This window comes from Maylandia zebra, linkage group LG3 (genome assembly GCF_041146795.1).
Source record: "Maylandia zebra isolate NMK-2024a linkage group LG3, Mzebra_GT3a, whole genome shotgun sequence".
Taxonomy (NCBI): domain Eukaryota; kingdom Metazoa; phylum Chordata; class Actinopteri; order Cichliformes; family Cichlidae; genus Maylandia; species Maylandia zebra.
The window spans coordinates 21656015-21675351 of NC_135169.1; the positions used below are offsets into that span (position 1 = coordinate 21656015).

The window sequence follows — 19337 nt, forward strand, 5'->3', positions numbered from 1 at the left end:
ATAACAACATGTGCCAGAACATAATAGTGCAAAAGTAACATGACGAAACTCTGTTCGGACAGTGAATGGACTGATTCTTATATAGCGCTTTTCAACCCTCCTGGTTTACTCAAAGTGCTCTTTACAACATGCCACATTCACCCAACCACACACTTTCTCTAAACTGAGTGCTTCCTACATGAGTGCTACCTATTCACACTCTTGACATGCAGACTGGAGGAGCCAGGGATTGAACTAGGGCTGTGCGATATGACCATAATCTCATACCCCGATATAAGACATCCATCATCCCGATAACGATATAAATCACAAAAATTTAACATTTTCTGTAAATTCTGTGAATCTCGGGCAGCTCGACTTGCAGGAAGTGTTTTCAGCTGGGCGTTGTGTACCTGGAGTTGAGACTTTTAACCGATGCATGAAGTTATACATTTTTAAACATAAATTGTAATGGCCACCGCTTTCTTTGTGAATATTTATTACACGGCGTGCTGCGGGGAAAAGCCTGTTCTAACGTTTGAGTCTAAGGTTTATTTTTTAGCACCTAACGCCTCTTTTTTGCTTCTCATCCGTAAAAATCCTGCATGCTCTTTCATGGGATTTAGTTTATTTTGAAAAGTCTCAACAGGATCTTGAGCTTTATTGTGAAAGGTTAACATGCAAAACAAACAAGCGGATGGCAAAGCCATGCCATTGTTTTATCATCGTGGTTGCTAACGACAACACGTAAAAACAGTCACTTGTCCGTCCGTAGTGTCGTGATATTAAATATAAGAGAAAGAGATAACTTTAACAAATTAATATAGCCACTAGTGACCATCAAAACGATGAAAAAAAATTGGTGTAAACACGAAACAAACGATAGCGTAAAATGAAACGATAGACGTTTTTATATTGTCATCCAATATATATCGTTATATCGAACAGCCCTAGATTGAACCACAAAAAATGAAGACCTGTTTTTTGTGAGCCTGGGCCACATAAACTAAACCATAATTGGGCCAGATGTGGCATGCCATCGCATAAACTGTGTCATCTGCGCCAGGCCTGGCCTTTATCTGGATGACCACTTACCATGCCAGAAGTCAGCCAGCAATGCCAGCATGACACCAGATCCAGGCCAGATCTGTCTGCTATGTGGGGTAATGTCTATGTGGCCCAGTTCTTTGGTCAATGTAGTGCACATGTGCCCGTGTATTGACCATTCGCAGCTTGTCTTTTTCGAAATCCAAAGTCCAAGACCACCGATGTTATGGTCACCCCATCTACCTTTTCCATCATCTCTGATGTATGATGCAGAATAAGGCTGCTGATGAGGAATGTTTGCTAAATTAGGGCAAAAGATGCAATGATCTCACATTTAAATGAACAGTCTTGTTTTGGTCACAGATTACAGTCACATTGTGCCAACACTTCCTCAAAGTACAGCCTGTAAAAGTTGTTTTGGTTTCCTGTCTTAAAAAAAAAAGGTATGCTATATATATATATATTTTTTTTTTTTTTTAATGTAGACATTACTCCCAGGATGACTTAGAAACTTTACATAACAACCAGAAAAAGACACACAGGTGGCATTGTGTCAGTTAATCATGTCAAGACGCGGTGGTAATTTCTCCAAAAATGTACCCGCCCTAACCACAGGGCAGAAGCGAATGCATCATCTGAAGAGTTTCTGAAGAATTACAGACTCACTTTACTCACGCACTAACTGAGAAAAGCCTAGAAGAGGCAGGACAAGTTATAATTTAACTTCCCCGAGAGAGAGACAAAGAGGAAGACTTGGTCATTCAACTAATGGTTGTAAGTCCTGGCACAGGCATACACAAACTTTGACCCCAGTGTTGGCAAGTTCACATCATGATATAAGAATTTACAACCCTGAGTTCAACCAGGCGACACACACTCATCTACATCACGGCTTTCTAAACAAACCTTATCAGAAATGTGTTTGTGATTTGAGGAAAAAATGACAAAGCACTCAAGAGCTGCCAAATCTAAACTGCCTGCTTGGTCTGAGATTAGAAAGATAAAAGAAAGCTAGGAAATATACACACATTTTTGCGTTCATGCTTTAAAAATAACAATCAAAAAACGTTGCCAACTAATTTTTAATCAGATAATCAGTTCTAAACATTAACGCGCTTCATAAAACGTCTCTTATTTAAAGGTTTTAGACCTGAAATGTACACCAAGTATCATAAACACTGTCCACACTGGATCCAGGCTTCATATTTTGCCTCTTAAACCCCTAGGTGAGCGGCATTTTGAGCCTACACTGCACATTATATGCATGTCAAGGTGCCGTTTTATCAGTGCTGTGATAGATTTTGCGGGGATGCTAAACATTCACAGACGAGGAAGGGGGGGGGTCTGGGATCCCAGAGCTGCTAAACAGTATGTTAAGATACCTTTTAATAGAGCAAAAGTGAAACAGAAACATTACCACAATGTGAAAATAAAGAATAACAGAGAATAAACCTGACAGTTTGTTTGCTTTGAGCTTTATCGGTGGAAATGTGGTCATATAATATCAAACCTTGGGGGTTGCATTTCCTTCCAGACTCGTGACAGCTTATTTCTTCCTTATGTATTAATGAACTGGATGTCTATCAGGTGGAAACAGTTTAAAGCAAACGCATAAAGATGATGTTTGTGGCTCTTTCTTTACCTCTGGAGGCGTTGGGCTGTCGTCGGACCACTTGCTCCCGAGTGTCCCTCATCACGCTTTCCTCCTCTTCTTCTGAGCGTGCCTCGGCCATTTCTCCTTCTTCTTTTACTACCTTATTTTCTCACTTTCTGTCTTCCTCCTTCAAATTGCTTCTCCTGAGTGTCTGTGGGAAACTGGAGCCGTGTCAGAACAGAAGCAGCGGCGGCGACAGGCACATTATTTATTCTTCCTCTTGTTTTGGCTTCGTCGCCAACTTGCACCGCGAAAGCTCAAACACCGTCAACTTTAAAGCCCCAACATGACTTCCAGGGTTAGCTGAACACTTCCACCGCGTGTTCGGAAGATTTCGAGGCGAGAAAAAGCAGTCTGTAAAGTCTTAATATACAGACAACAACTATCTTTGCGGCGAGTTTCAGATGACACTTTCTCCAAGCTTCCCTGTTTTCCCTGGTCGCGAGCTCGGCGCTCTCCGACGCCGTGACGTCACCAACAGGAAAAAAAACGCGGAGAAGAAGAATAAATAAATATGGAGGATTAAACGTTTAGTTTAGTTAACTTAACGTCATGGTGTGCGGCAGTATGTGCTGGGAGAAGTAACCAGGTAAAGAGGCGGAAGAAGAGGATGAACATGGGTGGCGAAAAGTTTTTTTTTAAAGTGCACCTGACCTAAACTGTAATATACCAACACGCAAAACGGCAAATATATAACTGCAAAGTAACAAAGGGGCCCAAAACAACTAGAAAAGCCTCAAAATGTCCTGAACGCCCAGACACAAAAAGTGGGAGAAAATGTTCTCCCACGTGCAAAAAGATGTGCAAAGAAACCCAGAATTTGGACAAAGAAGCACAAAAATCATTCAAAGTGACACAAAACAATCTGAAACATCTTCCACGGGGCGCAAATAGTGGTGCAAAGTAGTATAAAATAAACCAAAATGTCTTAAAATAGAAACAAAAGTTTGACAAAGAGATGCAGAATGCCTCAAAATGCCTTCAAACAAACAAACAAACAAACAAACAAACAAACAAACAAACTAAATCACACAAAGTGACACCAAATGCTCTGAATCCTCATCAGAGGCACAAAGGTTGGACAAAGACACACTAAATAACCAAAACTTCTTCAAAAACTCAGAAACAAAATACCTCTGAAACATTTACAAATTTACAAACTACATAACACATAACGATAGGCATAGATAGACATAGGCATCATAATATTTTTTAAAAAAAGGCATACATGCAGCACAAAGTATGCAGACAAAAGTGCGGGATAAAGAAATGCAAAACACAAAAATGAGAGGCAGAATGACCACTGTTAAGGGCAAAATGAGCTCCGAGAGGTGCAGAAAATGTAAACATGCTCAAAAACACAGACAGAACAAAAAAGACTTCAACGACAAACACACATACACAGATATAAAATATATACATATATATGTGTATATATATATATAAACATATATATATATATATGTATATATATATAAATATATACAGATATAAAATGACCACAGTGATGTAAAATAACTACATAGAATGCAACACTGCTACAGTGATGCAATCATCTGCAAAAATAGTAAGTAAAATCAGTACTAAGACATGCAAAGCTGCCACTTACAGTAGCTGCAAAGACACCAAAAGAAAGGAAAGAGAAGCAAAAGAACACCAAGTGCTGTCCAACAACGTGAAAGAAGCCCAAATCACAAATGTGAAACTACAAAATTTTGATGCTGAACAACTTAACATGATCCACAAAGTGACAGGAAAAATGTGGAAAATTGCGACAAAGGCTTAGGAAGCAATATTAAAGAATTTAGCTGATAACAGCTTACATACTCTAAATACAGTCATGACTGAATTTGAATTGGCACTTTGGTTATACTGGCTGGGAAAGTTTGCTTACTATTATTCACCTACCTACTTGATTTCCACCTGATGTCCGCACAGACTCGTGGGATGGTTAATGTTTAACATGAATCCTGAATTTATTAGTGTTTGCATCATTAATTCAGTTACGTCATACGTTGATTCTTGTAAATGTGTAATGGATTTCCAGTGTGCGTGTGGGCAGGAACAGGGTAAAGGTCTGGCTTTTAATAGACCATGAGTGAGACTATTGTATTGTTAAATGAGCCGTGTAGTGCAAAGCTTCAGGGGTGTTAATTAAATCTTATTGAATGGATAACATACACTTTTTCATTCACCGTGTGTTTATACACCACTCTACATTTAATGATTTGTTATTACCATGATGAGCCTGGTTCTGGCTGAGGTTTCCTCATTTTAAAAGGGAGTTTTTCTTTCCCGCTGTCACCATAGCTCTTGCTCACAGGGGGTCCTCTTGTTGTTGCGGTATCTCTGTATTGTTGGAAGGTCTTTACCTTACAATATTAAGCACCTTGAAATGAATTTTGTCATGATTTGGCAGAATATACATAAAAGTGAATTGAATATCTGCCTCTTAACAGATTAAGCTAATAACAAGTACTCTGAACTCTCTACAACTTTCTGCTGATTTTTTTTTACTCACAAGACTCCAGTTACCTTTACTTCATATTTGTGAGGTATTGAGTTTGCAACATGTTTGTTAATTCAGGCAACTTAAAACAAATTTACAGTTCTGTAGGATTGTAATTGCACAAAACCCCAGGTATCAGCATGTGGCTGTTTTCTTGTCCCTTCTACTTCAAAGTGCTTATGATGAAGTGACATTAAATAACCTTGAAGTTAGTTTTGTTACACACACACAAAGCGATATATTGTATGCTTGATTCATCAAGAATTTGCAGCTCTCTGAGAGTTTCTACCAGTGAATGACCACATTTGTCCTCTGGAAGAATGCGGTCATTTGTATGCAGGTATACAAGTGATATACATAAATATACAGCATGCAGGCCGGCTTTAGAATAAAATATGTAAATGAACACTACAGAAAGTTCTTCTTACTGTAAGTGCCTGTGTGCGCTGAGCTTTGCTCAAAACAGAATCTTCTTTCTGCACGGTAAATGTGAAGTGAAGTAAACTGAAACTTGGCACCACGCAGCTAAAAAACTCTCACATGACTAACACAGTGGAGAGATCAGGAGCCTGAGTCAGAATAACACAGGTGAACACACAGGAAGTATGTAATCAGATATTAACAGTGTCTAGAATAGCAGTGAAGCTAATGTGTTCTCTTTTGTGCTTTGGAGTTGAGGGATTTTCAGATATCTTTTCTATTTTCAGCTCCATTGATCTGGTGACTGCCTTTATTTTAATGAGGCGGATTTTCAAAGATGACAATTTAAATCATCACAATGATGATTCTGTAGCAATTACACAGTGCAACACTTGAGCAAGTTACTTTATTAAAATGCTGATCATTATTAAGAATAATACACAGTCAGTCCATAATTAATCAAGTGCAGTTCCAATGGTTTGCCACAAGAGGGCACTGCTGATAAATGTAGAGGAATGGTTAACCAAGAACACACTGGTGTCCAAACTTTGGGATAAAAACTTAAGTATTAAAATTTTTGCACGGCTTTACCAAAGTTGAAGCTTAAAGAAAAAAAAAAAATCAGCGGAGAAACAACAAAAACACACAATCTATAAACATCAAGTTCTTCTACAGAAAAACGTGATGTTTTTACAAAGTAAACATGCAACAAGTATAGGTTGATTTAGTCCTCCATTATCCTGTCGCTCTGTCAAGAAAGATCACACTTTAAGAGACTGAAAAAAAGAAAATTAATAAATAAATAATTATATTCCTTTTATGGTGTCAAATAACTTTTGAGGTGTTAATGGCATCATGGTTACTACATTCATTCATTAAGCTTTCTGACTTAATAAACCTTTTACCGTCTTATTTATTTATTTTAAATGAGGCCACTGCAAAGTAGCTGATGTGGAGGAGGTTGGTAGGCTGGTTTGGATCCAGATGACCTGTGTGTGCATTGATTTAACAGCTCAGATTAACAATTTCCTGCTGTCCTCAAACACTCAGTGTTAAACTGTTGTTGCACGGTGATTAACAAAGCTTGATTAAAGGAATCACATGGGTGAGACGGGAATACACTGTGTGTGTTTGTGTGAGTGTGTGTCGTTGAACATTTTGTGTTCACATTATTTCCATTTGAGGAAAAAAGCAGGTGGACTATTTTGACTTTATTTAATACTTTCAGTATTAAATTGGAATATTTATAATTCCACTTTAACAATTTAACAAGAAGACATCCCAGCTTATATAAATATCTGTCTTGAACAGTGTTTCCCAACCACTGTGCCGCGGCACATAGGTGTGCTGTGAGAAATGACCAGAGTGCCGTGGAAGATTATCTTGTTCCACCTGATTGGTACACTAAGTGACCGGCGTGAGTAACAGGCAGAACAATTACATTCTCTTCCACTAGAGGGCGGTACAATTACCTGCTCTAATTAAATTGGTTGCCAACTGCCAGTAAAACAGAGGAAGACGGAAAAGAAATTACACAATAGACATACTGTGTGTGAGATAGCAGCTTGTAATAGCAATAGATAAACATTTGAGGTGAAAAAGTAATCTGTCTGACCTGGGACCTGGAAAAATTCCAACCTAGATGAAGGCCCTAGCATGCTGAGTGGTCAGAAAAAAGCAAAAAAGCTATACTGGGGATAAACTGAGCCAATTCCACACTGCCTGGTGCAGGGAACAACTATCAATATGTATTTTGTGACATTTTTGTTTGGTGATGTGCTGTGGCTCCAAATGGTTGGGAAAAACGTATTTAGAACATTAATTATTTGTTTTATCGAAAGAGTACAAATTAAATACAGATAAAGTTAGTGTCAAGATTTTAGCGATTTGCATCAACTCATTGAACTTTTCTACTTTGCTATGAATATATCAAAGGTGTAAAAATTAACATTTAATATAAAATTCTAAAGCTCGTATACAAAATGATGAATCCATTTGTCACTCACCCAAGATCCAGATTAATACAAGCAAACAAACAAGAGCACAAGACTACTTTTAATAATAATTATGAATCAATCACTGAAATAATTATTTTAATAACAATTTATTTATCAATTGATTTAGACTTTCACATATTGAGCTCCTTTAATTTATTTCACATTTTCCTTTTTCTAATTTCCTCACCTTATTTAACTATTTAATTTTTGTAATATTTAATCTGTGTTATTTTATTGAACTATTTTGTTTTATTTAAGTTGTTTTGTTATTGTTTGTTTTTAATTATTTAGCTAATGGCCACTTTCTTAATAATTAGATAAACTGAAGCCTTTCAGGGTTGTTAACACTTGCTTACTTTATTCTTTATGTATTATTCATGTCATTTAGCATTTTAGGTTGTTGTAGCAGACACCATGTGAACCCATCACTGTGTAATACATTTCTAATGTTTTTTGTTTTTTTTGCCTCTAAATAGTAAGTTCTGCATTTTTACGAAGAAGAAAATGACCTGATTAATCAGGATTTCTTAAAGAAATAACAGTGAAAATGGTGATTAATGTCATATATTAAATAACCTTAAAGTAATTGCCTTGTAGTTCACAGAATGATAAACAGAAAGAGAAAAGCTGCACAGACACACATGTATGAAAATAACCCTTCAAACATGTTATATGTACTGTATAAAACCGTCTCTCTCGCGCTCTGGTTCTCTGCCGGGGGCGTGGTCTTACAACATTTATGGGCGTGGTTAAGTGCCACCTAGCGCCCAGCAGCTAAGTGATTGACAGCTGAGCCGCTTAAAGCCTCAGAAACTCAGCAGCGCTCAGAAGCGGCACAGCTGGGCCGCTTTAAAACTGCAAACCTAAGGATTTACACACGTTTCTGGACAGTTAAACGCGTTTTAACCGCTTTTCTTCTCACTTTGGGAATAACAAGCAACAGTTAGAGAGGCAGCCGAGGTAAGAAACGCCTGGTTCAGGTTAACCGACGAAAAGTGCAGAAAATGTTGGGATTCTCAGTGTTTTCATGCTGCAGTGTAATGTAAACCAAGAGGAGGGTTTACTGTTACAAGACTCTGGATAGACAAAATATAATAGTTAAAGGAGCGCAAAGTTGGTCAAACCTGGCTTAATAAAACTTAATAAACCTGCATTCATAGAATGGATTTTTGCTTAAAAACTATTTTAATGAATTTAAAGAATTTAAAAAATGATTTTATTTTAAGGAAACAAGCATTTATTGGGAAGGAAATCGTCTCTTAAATATAAAATGCATTTTTAATGCTCTGTGTGCCCTGGATGTATTTATTTATTTTTATTTTTAACTGTTTTTTTATGTCTAAGTAAGAACTGGTGTAGAAAACACTGATATCCAGGAGCTGTGGCCTCATACAGAAGGATGAAATGAGTCCTGACACTGAAAGACAGCCTGAAACCATTTTTATTGAATAACTGTTAGCACTAAAGATTCTTAAACTATCAAAAGTAAATGCAGTTATTAAGCAGAATCATACATGTGCTATTTGTATAATAATTATATATTTAATTATTGATTTATTAATTGGTGTTTAACGTTAATGTTGCCGCTGGGGGTGATTTTACTAACTTATATACATGCTGCACAGTTTTGTTTGCAACAACAGAGCAGAATATATAAATAGATTTATAAATGATTGATTTCTAGTATTGTGTGAAGAAACCAGAGGCAGAGTAGCATCAAAAACTCAAAAAGGAAGCTAATTTATCAACACCCAACTAATGGATTCTGTTATTAGGTTTCATCTTAACAGGGACAATGCAAGAGAAACATCTGAGTCATGGCATCTGTGGTCTTCCTGGCAGTTTTAAAATGTTCCATGTCTAAGGGGAGGAAGGAAAGGCCACTAGCCTCCTTTGACGTCACTTTGATCTGTAGTTTCAGTTTATATGGGTGTATGTTTATACATGTATTATATTTTTAATCTGCAAAACAATAAGTAAGCAAAGCTTTAAAATAAATGGTGTGGACTACACAGTAAAACATTTCGTGTCAAAGATGTAGTAGAGTAGAAATAGAAACAGAAGTAAAGCTGTGATTGCTACAGAGTGGTGAAACTTGCTTCTGGAGGGAAGGGAAAAATATCCACTTGTGTTGCAGAAGGTATCCTGAGTTCTGAAGCTCTAATCTCACACATAATTTCATATATCTGGTCTTGCATCTACCCTCCAGATAAGAAAGTGTACTTTATTGGTCCCCGTGGGGAAAATCCCTCTCTGCATTTAACCCATTCACTCAGTGAAGCAGTGGGCAGCCACTGGGCGCCCGGGGAGCAGTGTGTAGGGACGGTACCTTGCTCAGGGGTACCTCAGGGTAGCTGTTCAGGGGAATCGAACCCCCGACCTTCTGATCATGGGGCCACCACTCTACCTACTGAGCTATCCCTGCCCCCACAGGGATAGCTAGGATAGCTAGGATAGGAGGCACACAGTGTGTTCCTGCACTGTGAAAAAGCAGCCAGGGTATCCTTGAAGCTCGTTGTAAATCCTAAACAAACAGAGGACAGCTCATTGTGCTCCAAAAGGCTCCCCATCCTGTGACTTCTCTCAGGCCTACTTTAAATAATGTAACCTCACCAAACACACGTGAGGCCCCGCTCCTTTACAATGCAGGTAAACAGGTGTGTCTGCAGTGCTCACAACTGCTGGTCAGTGATCCTTGCTGAGTTTGAGTGATTAACTAGCTTTTAGCTAGAGGCCAACCTGGCCATGGAATATGAACATTCACTCCTATAACAGCAGATAAGAAATAAGGCATGGCATAAGAGCCCACCTTCTAATGAAGTTTGGCAATTGCAAGCTTTATAAATAAAACATGAATTCATTGGAAATACAGAAGAAAAAACTTGTTTCTGGGCCTCATTTACACTATGTAGAGAAAAATACTGGACCTTTACACCTACAGCTGCTCAGCTATGAAGCTCCTAACATGCGGTTTTTGTTTGTTTTGATGTTGATGCCAGAGGTTTGGAGATCTGCAGTTACTGAGTCAGCAGAGCTTTGACAACTTTTATATACTCTGTGAATCCGGTCTGTAACTTTGCATGGTCTGCCACTTTATGAGTATGTTGCTTTGATTTCTGAATGCTTCCACTTTGCAGTAATGTTACTTACAGCTGATTGTGGGCTATCTAAGAAGGAAGCAGCTTCACAAACTGTTGTGAAATTTCACAGACTTTTCTAACAGTGGGCTCCTGTCACAGCACCACACTTGAATTCAGTGAGCTCTTCAAAATGACTCAGTCTTTTACCTGTTTGTAAGAGGACTGCAAACACCTCAATGCAACAACTGAACTCAGCCCGTTAAACAACACAGCGAGGTGTGTTATTTGCACGATTAAATTAAATCTCAATCAGCTAAATGCCTGAAATGATTTTAAAAACCAGGTCAGAAAAGACTTCAGGTCAGTCTGCTTGTGCGTGTGTTTAATCCCTGGTTTGTGTGATGGCATGTGACCGTCTGACACACACAGAAAGAGCCGGGCTGGGATTAAACAGCGCCGTCTCATCTGAGATTACCTCTTTTTTTCTGTCGTGCTCTCAGTCACACACACACACATTTGTTCTTCCGTCTTTGTGAGGACAGATGATGAAGCCATGCACTCGGCCTTGCATACCCCAAACTAAACCTGACTCATAAAATTGGGTCTGAAAGCAAGCTGGAAACTCCAGGGCTTAAAAATTAAGTATCAAAAACTGCATTTCTTCTAATGACCACTCAAAGCTCCAAATGTGAGCAAATCCCAGAGACTCCCACGATAAAACGCTCAAATTTATAGCTTCAAGCTAATTTACCCCTTCATATTCACTCTGGCTGTTTTTCTTTCTCCATTTATCTCATCCATCTGGATACTGTTAAAGTTAGGGGTGTGGCTGCTTTGATTGACAGGTGACTGAATAGAAGTTAGCTGTCATAGGTCAGTACCTCCATCTATCTACTCTAATTCAACTCAGTGAACTGGACCTTTGTGCACTTTACTCTTGATTTATGCCCCCTCATTGAACTTATCTAGTGATGGTTTGCTTATTACACATTATGGAGCCAACTGGAGCATTTTATTGTAATTATGTTAAAAATTATCCGTGTACAGCTTGCTTGGTTTAGCTGGTAACTTAGCAACACACATTTCTTGACATATGGACTCTTCTGGCTCGACAACAGCAACGTGGGAGAGACTGAAGTCCTTTAAAATGTGAAGTCCAAAACCAGTGGGTACAGCCATCATTTCTATACAGTCTACAGGTTTTATGAATACAGAATGCAGAAATGTATAAATATGACCATTTGAGCAGCTGGTAGCTGGCATTTTTGCATAAAATATTCTAAGTAAAATAAATTGATATAGTTTTATTGATTTAATTTTAGCTCTGGCTGTCGGAGAAATTACTGAAACAAGCAGTGGAAGAAAATGGGCTCCTTCTGCTATTGATTGTTTTTACCTTCTGCTATTGATGGAGCAATGTAGGTTTTTATAGGCAGGCTCAAACTAAGACTATAACTTATGTTAGGGTGGCACAAAAACAATGATTATTTCAGTGTCACACATTGAAGGCACAAAGAAAAAAATAATGTGTCACAAAATGCTTATTAAATGCATCAATGTCTCCACAAAAAGAAAAATGTTGATACTCCAAAGGCACAAAAGACTTAAAGTGGTACACAAAAATTAAGAAACGCACACACACACACACACACACACACACACACACACACACACACACACACACACACACACACACACACACACACACACACACACACACAGATTAGAGTCCCAGATGGTTAGGGATATAAACTGTGTGTGTTTACTTGTTTTCCTCATGTTGTCAGGACATAAATCAGGCCCTGATAGTGTAAAGAGTTACATTTAGTGCTGCTCTGTGTCACTGTGTGCGTTTCTTTCTTTCTCCATTAGGAGTGCAGACAGCAGGCTCGCTCATCCATGGCATCACAGCAGGAGCAGCAGTGCAAAGGTAGGAATACTGCCGGGTGATTTCCTCGAGACCTCCATGGGAATTCACGGAATGTCCCGGAACGCCCAGGGTGGGCCTCGTTGTCATTTTTCCTGTTTGCTTGTTTCCACTGAAGAGCCTTACTTCCTGCTGTTGCTGCTAGTTTACACACACACGCACACACACACACGCACACACAAACACTGACACAGAGTAAGGAAATAGCTCTGTGATTGTGAAAGTCAGATATATACACAATTAAAATAAGAGGATTTCCTCATGAAAAAGAAAATCCTCTCTGCTCAGCGACCTCTTGTTGGAGAGAATCAGTGCTTTACGTAAGACATGAAGACTTAGACAATAAAGAATCACAAAGCACACGAGTGGATGTAAAACAAATGGTATTAGATCATCAGTCAGATGGGTAAAAGGTTGAAAATAGGTTTCTAGCAGTGCTGTTTCTGTGTTAACTTCAAAGTTTGACATCACAATTTTCTGTTACATTAACAGAAATGGCTTTACTTGAGCTATGCAGCCAGCACAGCTAAAAATAAACGTGGATTACCTTCCTGCAGCCTCAAATCTCTGGGAGTTGATTGTCATAATGTAGAGAAATGAACAGAATTCGGCAGCTGCCTGGAGGGAAGAAAACTAAGCTAAAAATATTTGTATTCTTTGGACAATAGGTCACTGTATTTGTTTATTCCAGCACCCTGCACATGTACAGCCTGTGTGTTTAAAAAAACATATAGAGAAATCCACACTTTACACAGCTACATGTGCACATGCCGGGAATGCAGGAATCACAATTCCAGCAACAGTTAGAGTGGGAAACCTGCAACTCCTTCCAGTGCAGCTGCTGTTCTTACATTGCAGTCCTTTTATGACTGCTTGCACTGGAGCTTCTACTGTGTCATCACAGACAAATCACAATTTCGTCACAAATTTGCTGCGCCTCAGGGCCCAAACAGGAGCCTTTAGTCAGTCTGCAGTGTCCAAGCCCTGTGACGGAGCATCACGCTGCCAATGCCGTCTTCTAGTTTAGCATCCTGAGGCATCTGAACATTATGGAGGAACATTCAGTGATGTTTGAGGATCATCACACATGTGAGCTGGTTCTCTAGCCAGAACTTGGAGAACCAAACAGAAACTGCATAGTCCAATCCTGAAGTTGGTGTATCAGCTCAGGAGCTTGATCCTAAAGTGGGTGTGCACCTTAAACGTGTCCCTCATAGTCACACTGCCAAAGTAGAGTTTCATTATAAATACATGACATGGAAACAGCTTTGGCTCTTCAGATGTAAGATTTTTAAGACCGATACTGATACCAATATTTGGTGATTTTAAAAAATCTGATATACCGACAGATTTTTTTTTCTTTCAGACACATGAAGAATAAACAGTACACATAATTATTTATAAGTAATTACTAAGATGATACGAGAGTGCAGTTTAAAATGATCTTGTTTTACTGGCACAACAAATCGTGGATTACTCGACTCTTCTAGCATCAGCTGGCTATTGTGTTTGTGGAGTTCAAAACACGTGTTACCTATGGGGAGGTTGCATAGTGCCCTCTGGTGGACAAACTATGCAATTGTTCAACTCACAACATAGTTGAAGGGTGTTTCTCCCATCTTCTCTACTTATTTATTTAGATCTATCCACCATTAAAAATGATATCAGCAGGTAGATAATATTGATTCCACTGACATGTTGGTCAGGCTTGGTACAACAACCCAAACTTGGTATCTGGCTAACAGTAACTGCACTGTTCTCCAAAGAGAATATTCATGGTAAATACATACTGTGTGTAAACACTGATGGAGAGCCAGCAAACGCATAGGCGCAAGTGGTCAAGATGGGACTCCCAAAGTAATCTGAAAAGAGCAGCCACACTAGGAATTGTATATGTCATTAGGAGGGCTAACAACACCAGCAACAACAGTAATATAAAGACAAATTTTTATCATGAGACGAAAGACGAAATTAACAAACTTTCCACTCTGTCCTTCTCCATATTCTGCAGGCTAGCGGCTAGCTGCCCACCAAGCCCGGTGCCAGAGACTGATTCTGGGCAGAGGGAGCCAGGTAATGACCCTCAGTCCTTCCATCAGACAGCCTCCACGCATTGAGCCGGATCATGCTTTAGCTCCCTGACAGTCAGTCAAAATGATGGCCTCGGTGGTAATCGGGGGACATCGGAAGAAGTCCCTCACTTTGAGAGGTGTGGACCCAGAGACCTGCATGATCGTGTTTAAGAACCACTGGGCACAGGTGATCTTTTTATTTACTCCTGCATCATCTTCATCTTCACTGGTTAATCAGTGCTTTGCTTCACAGATAAAGTCACTACTGACATGTTTTTTTAGCTGCTCTTTGTCTCTTCTGTCTGGCCTGGCCTAGTTTCACTTACAATGACTGTGTGACTGTCTGCGTGTGTCTATGAATGTGTGTCAGCATTACTGGCCAGACTCTGGCCCTTAAACACAGGATCCATTTAGTACAAATCACTCTCCACAGCTGCCAAGAAAACCCCCACACACTCTGCATCGTCTGTGTGTGTACAAGTATTTTGTGTGTGTTTGCAAGTGTGTGCATGCGGTCCTTGTCTGAAGCAGCCAATGTCAAAGGTTAACACAAGTCCAGAGAGTGAATTGCGTTCTTGTTTCATTCATCTCTTTTTCATCCCTCCCACGGCTATCTCTCTGTTGTGGCATCTTAAATGTTTTACAGCAATAAAATTATTTTCTTTATTAGACAAATTAAAAAAAAAGTTTAGTCCATTTTATGTGAGCTCCAGTTAATTTTCCTCCTTGGCGCGTTTCATATGTGGACATTTCAACACAGTCATCGCACTTGGGTGAGGACAGATGATCACACTCACATCCGTTGGCGGAGGTTGTCTCGGTCTGTCTCCAAACAAACTCCCAAGCGGTTTATTTATGATGACAATGTGATCCCACCTCAGTCTGCACATCGTACTCAGCAGATTTCAGCTGAGTTTCAGTTTCAGAAATTACGAAGAAATTAAATACGATGATTTTGGGAGTAACTTATCCATGTTATCCATTAGTCTGCAATGCAGCACCCTCTGCCTGTATTTCTTTTCTTTGCTCCCGGCACAGACACATTCTGCCAATATATGGACTGAACGGTCTTGTGTGGTTTGTAGCAACACATTTTGGTTTGCTTGGAATTTCTCTGTGTTACAAAAAGCAAAAGTACAGGAAATAAACTCATTAACTGATTCAGACTAGAGTAAATAAACAAAACACCCTTTTTCCAAAGGCTGATCGAGGTAAGCTCAAATTTGTCCACGAACTCTAGGGAAATCAAACAAATATACACAGGTCAAAATTGGTCAGAATTACAAAATTACTCCTCAAATAGAACATTGACATTGCCACTCCATAAGTTTTTGTGGTGCCTAGTGGTCATTAGAGGAATTACAACTGTAGTCCTTTAACGTTCAGCTGAGAAGGGTCCAAAACAGCTGCATATAAATATTATTTCTAATGCATTGAGGTAAAGAGGTGATGGCAGTAATGATCCAGTTTGGTACCATTAGAAACTAAAGGAAGCCAAAATAAAAACATGATATAAATAATGCGTTTCTGTTTTCTTCATGCATTAATTTAAACAGCATTTTGCCCCAGTGACGTTTCTAACCTGGACGCTTGAGAGATTATTAAGTGACATTATTTATGCCATATTTCATTTAATAAATCTGTCTCCAACTGTTATGTTTGTGTTTGTACCAGGATAAAGCTTTGGTTTAGTTAGTTTAGTTTTTAACTTTTCCATGCAGAGTTTCAAATACATTCTTTAAAAATGTACTTTAAAAAAATCTGAATACGCTTTGATAAAACAGGTGTGAGTATCTACTGAGTAATTTCCTCTAATCACTCTCATTTCAGGTGTTTGTTTTGCTTGTCGTATAAAGATGGCTGTAAACGCATTGTCTTTTACATCCTTGTGTTTCTGTTGTTTTTCAGGTGGTGAAGATCCTGGAGAAACACGAGCCGAGTCGCAGCGGCACCAACGCGCTGAGTTTCCTCACAGGTTATGGTAGCAGCGGCGGCAGCAGCAGCTCCGGAGCGCTACGTCTAGGCCCCATCCCAGCCGACGAGGCCAGCGCCGTCCAGAACTACGTGGAGCACATGCTCTTTCTACTGATGGAGGAAGAGGCGGGCCAAGGTAGGATTAAAGAAATCATCCCTCACTGTGCAACAAATGCAGTAGTATACTGGGACTCAGGAGTGTTTGTGCACCGGTACCAGGGGGAGCGATGGGTCCGATCCTGGAGTTTGTGGTCCTTGAGGGTGTGATGGAGAGGCTGTTTCTGTGGAGTCTGAGGAGGCAGTTCACTGAGGACATGAAGCTAGAGCAACTCAGGATGTACCAGATGCTTTTGTCTCAGGCCAAACAGCCTCTGCTTCACCATAAACCGGTTCTGCGGCCGCTGATGATGCTGCTCGCCTCCTGCGCCGGAGCTGCATCTGGTGAGTTGGAGGTGAAAGTGTTGAAATGTTTAAGATTTGACTTCCCAGGCCAAATGAAGGTTTTGCTGATTACTACACCATCTAGTGGTACAATGTGGTATTACATTACAGTGCAGCCAAGCCCAAGTTCAAGTTCAGCTGTTATCTCTTCCATACAATACAATATATATATATATATATATATATATATATATATATATATATATATATATACACAGCACCCATGCTATCTTGCATAGATGGAGCGCTTTAGGTTGAAGTTGTAAAATGTTCCTTTTTTTTTTATATATATATATATATATATATATATATAAAAAAAAACACCCAGCACGCCCCTGCGGGCGGTTTATCCTTCAAGCTCGGGTCCTCTACCAGAGGCCTGGGAGCTTGAGGGTCCTGCGCAGTATCTTAGCTGTTCCCAGGACTGCACTCTTCTGGACAGAGATTTCCGATGTTGTTCCCGGGATCTGCTGGAGCCACTCGCCTAGCTTGGGAGTCACCGCACCTAGTGCTCCGATTACCACGGGGACCACCGTTACCTTCACCCTCCACATCCTCTCGAGCTCTTCTCTGAGCCCTTGGTATTTCTCCAGCTTCTCGTGTTCCTTCTTCCTGATATTGCTGTCATTCGGAACCGCTACATCGATCACTACGGCCGCCTTCTTCTGTTTGTCTACCACCACTATGTCCGGTTGGTTAGCCACCACCATTTTGTCCGTCTGTATCTGGAAGTCCCACAGGATCTTAGCTCGGTCATTCTCCACCACCCTTGGGGGCATCTCCCATTTTGACCTCGGGACTTCCAGGTTGTACTCAGCACAGATGTTCCTGTACACTATGCCGGCCACTTGGTTATGGCGTTCCATGTATGCCTTGCCTGCTGGCATCTTGCACCCTGCTGTTATGTGCTGGATTGTCTCTGGGGCATCTTTACACAGCCTGCACCTGGGGTCTTGCCTGGTGTGATAGACCCCAGCCTCTATGGATCTTGTGCTCAGAGCTTGTTCTTGTGCTGCCATGATTAGTGCCTCTGTGCTGTCTTTCAGTCCAGCTTTGTCCAGCCACTGGTAGGATTTCTGGATATCAGCCACCTCCTCTATCTGCCGGTGGTACATACCGTGCAGGGGCCTGTCCTTCCATGATGGTTCCTCGTCTCCCTCCTCTTTCTTGGGTTTCTGCTGCCTGAGGTATTCACTGAGCACTCGGTCAGTTGGGGCCATCTTCCCAATGTATTCTTGGATGTTCCTTGTCTCATCTTGGACTGTGGTGCTGACACTCACCAGTCCCCGGCCCCCTTCCTTCCGCTTAGCGTACAGCCTCAGGGTGCTGGACTTGGGGTGAAACCCTCCATGCATGGTAAGGAGCTTTCTTGTCTTGATGTCAGTGGCTTCTATCTCCTCCTTTGGCCAGCCTATTACCCCAGCAGGGTACCTGATCACGGGCAGGGCGTACGTGTTGATGGCCCGGATCTTGTTCTTACCATTCAGCTGACTCCTCAGGACTTGCCTGACCCTCTGCAGGTACTTGGTGGTTGCAGCTTTTCTAGCGGCCTCTTCATGGTTCCCATTCGCCTGTGGGATCCCCAGGTACTTGTAACTGTCCTCTATGTCTGCAATGTTGCCTTCTGGTAGTTCAATCCCCTCAGTTCTGACTACCTTCCCTCTCTTTGATACCATCCGACTACACTTCTCCAGTCCGAACGACATTCCAATGTCATTGCTGTATAGCCTGGTAGTGTGGATCAGTGAATCGATGTCTCGTTCACTCTTGGCATACAGCTTGATGTCATCCATGTACAGGAGGTGGCTGACAACTGCTCCGTTCCGTAGTCGGTATCCGTAGCCAGTCTTGTTAATGATCTCACTGAGGGGGTTCAGGCCTATGCAGAACAGCAGTGGGGACAGAGCATCTCCTTGGTAGATCCCGCACTTGATGGTGACTTGTGCTATGGGCTTGGAGTTGGCCTCTAGTGTTGTACGCCACATCCCCATTGAGTTCCTGATGAAGGCTCTTAGGGTCCCATTGATCTTGTACAATTCTAGGCATTCCAGTATCCAGCTGTGGGGCATTGAGTCATAGGCCTTCTTGTAATCAATCCAGGCAGTGCACAGGTTGGTCAGTCTGGTCTTGCAGTCTCGGCTGATTGTTCTGTCTACCAGTAGCTGGTGTTTTGCGCCTCTGGTATTCTTGCCAATTCCTTTCTGTGTCCCGCATTGACCCATGTGCCTGTTCATCTT

The 19337-nt window shown here is 40.6% G+C and overlaps 2 protein-coding genes across 6 annotated transcripts in view; one reads left to right on the forward strand and one right to left on the reverse strand.

The window, feature by feature from the left end:
• LOC101477839 (uncharacterized) overlaps nt 1-3237 on the reverse strand; it is a 34988-nt gene extending 31751 nt beyond the window's left edge. Inside the window, exon 1 of one of the 4 annotated variants that reach the window (XM_012915896.5) lies at nt 2669-3228. In XM_012915896.5, the coding sequence (XP_012771350.2) occupies nt 2669-2759 (91 nt within the window). In that variant the 5' untranslated portion in view covers nt 2760-3228. Of the gene's footprint in view, nt 1-2668 lie in introns of all 4 variants that reach the window. The other 3 variants (XM_012915895.4, XM_012915894.4, XM_076882359.1) reach the window with 3 other exon arrangements.
• Nucleotides 3238-8419: 5182 nt separating this feature from the next.
• The window catches only part of LOC101478116 (FHF complex subunit HOOK-interacting protein 1A), a 28304-nt gene continuing 17386 nt past the window's right edge, over nt 8420-19337 (forward strand). Inside the window, exons 1-5 of one of the 2 annotated variants that reach the window (XM_076882357.1) lie at nt 8420-8566; nt 12559-12616; nt 14625-14872; nt 16594-16795; nt 16879-17100. In XM_076882357.1, coding sequence (XP_076738472.1) covers nt 14768-14872; nt 16594-16795; nt 16879-17100 — 529 coding nt within the window. In that variant the 5' untranslated portion in view covers nt 8420-8566; nt 12559-12616; nt 14625-14767. The remainder of the gene's footprint in view (nt 8567-12558; nt 12617-14624; nt 14873-16593; nt 16796-16878; nt 17101-19337) is intronic. The other variant, XM_076882358.1, reaches the window with a different exon arrangement.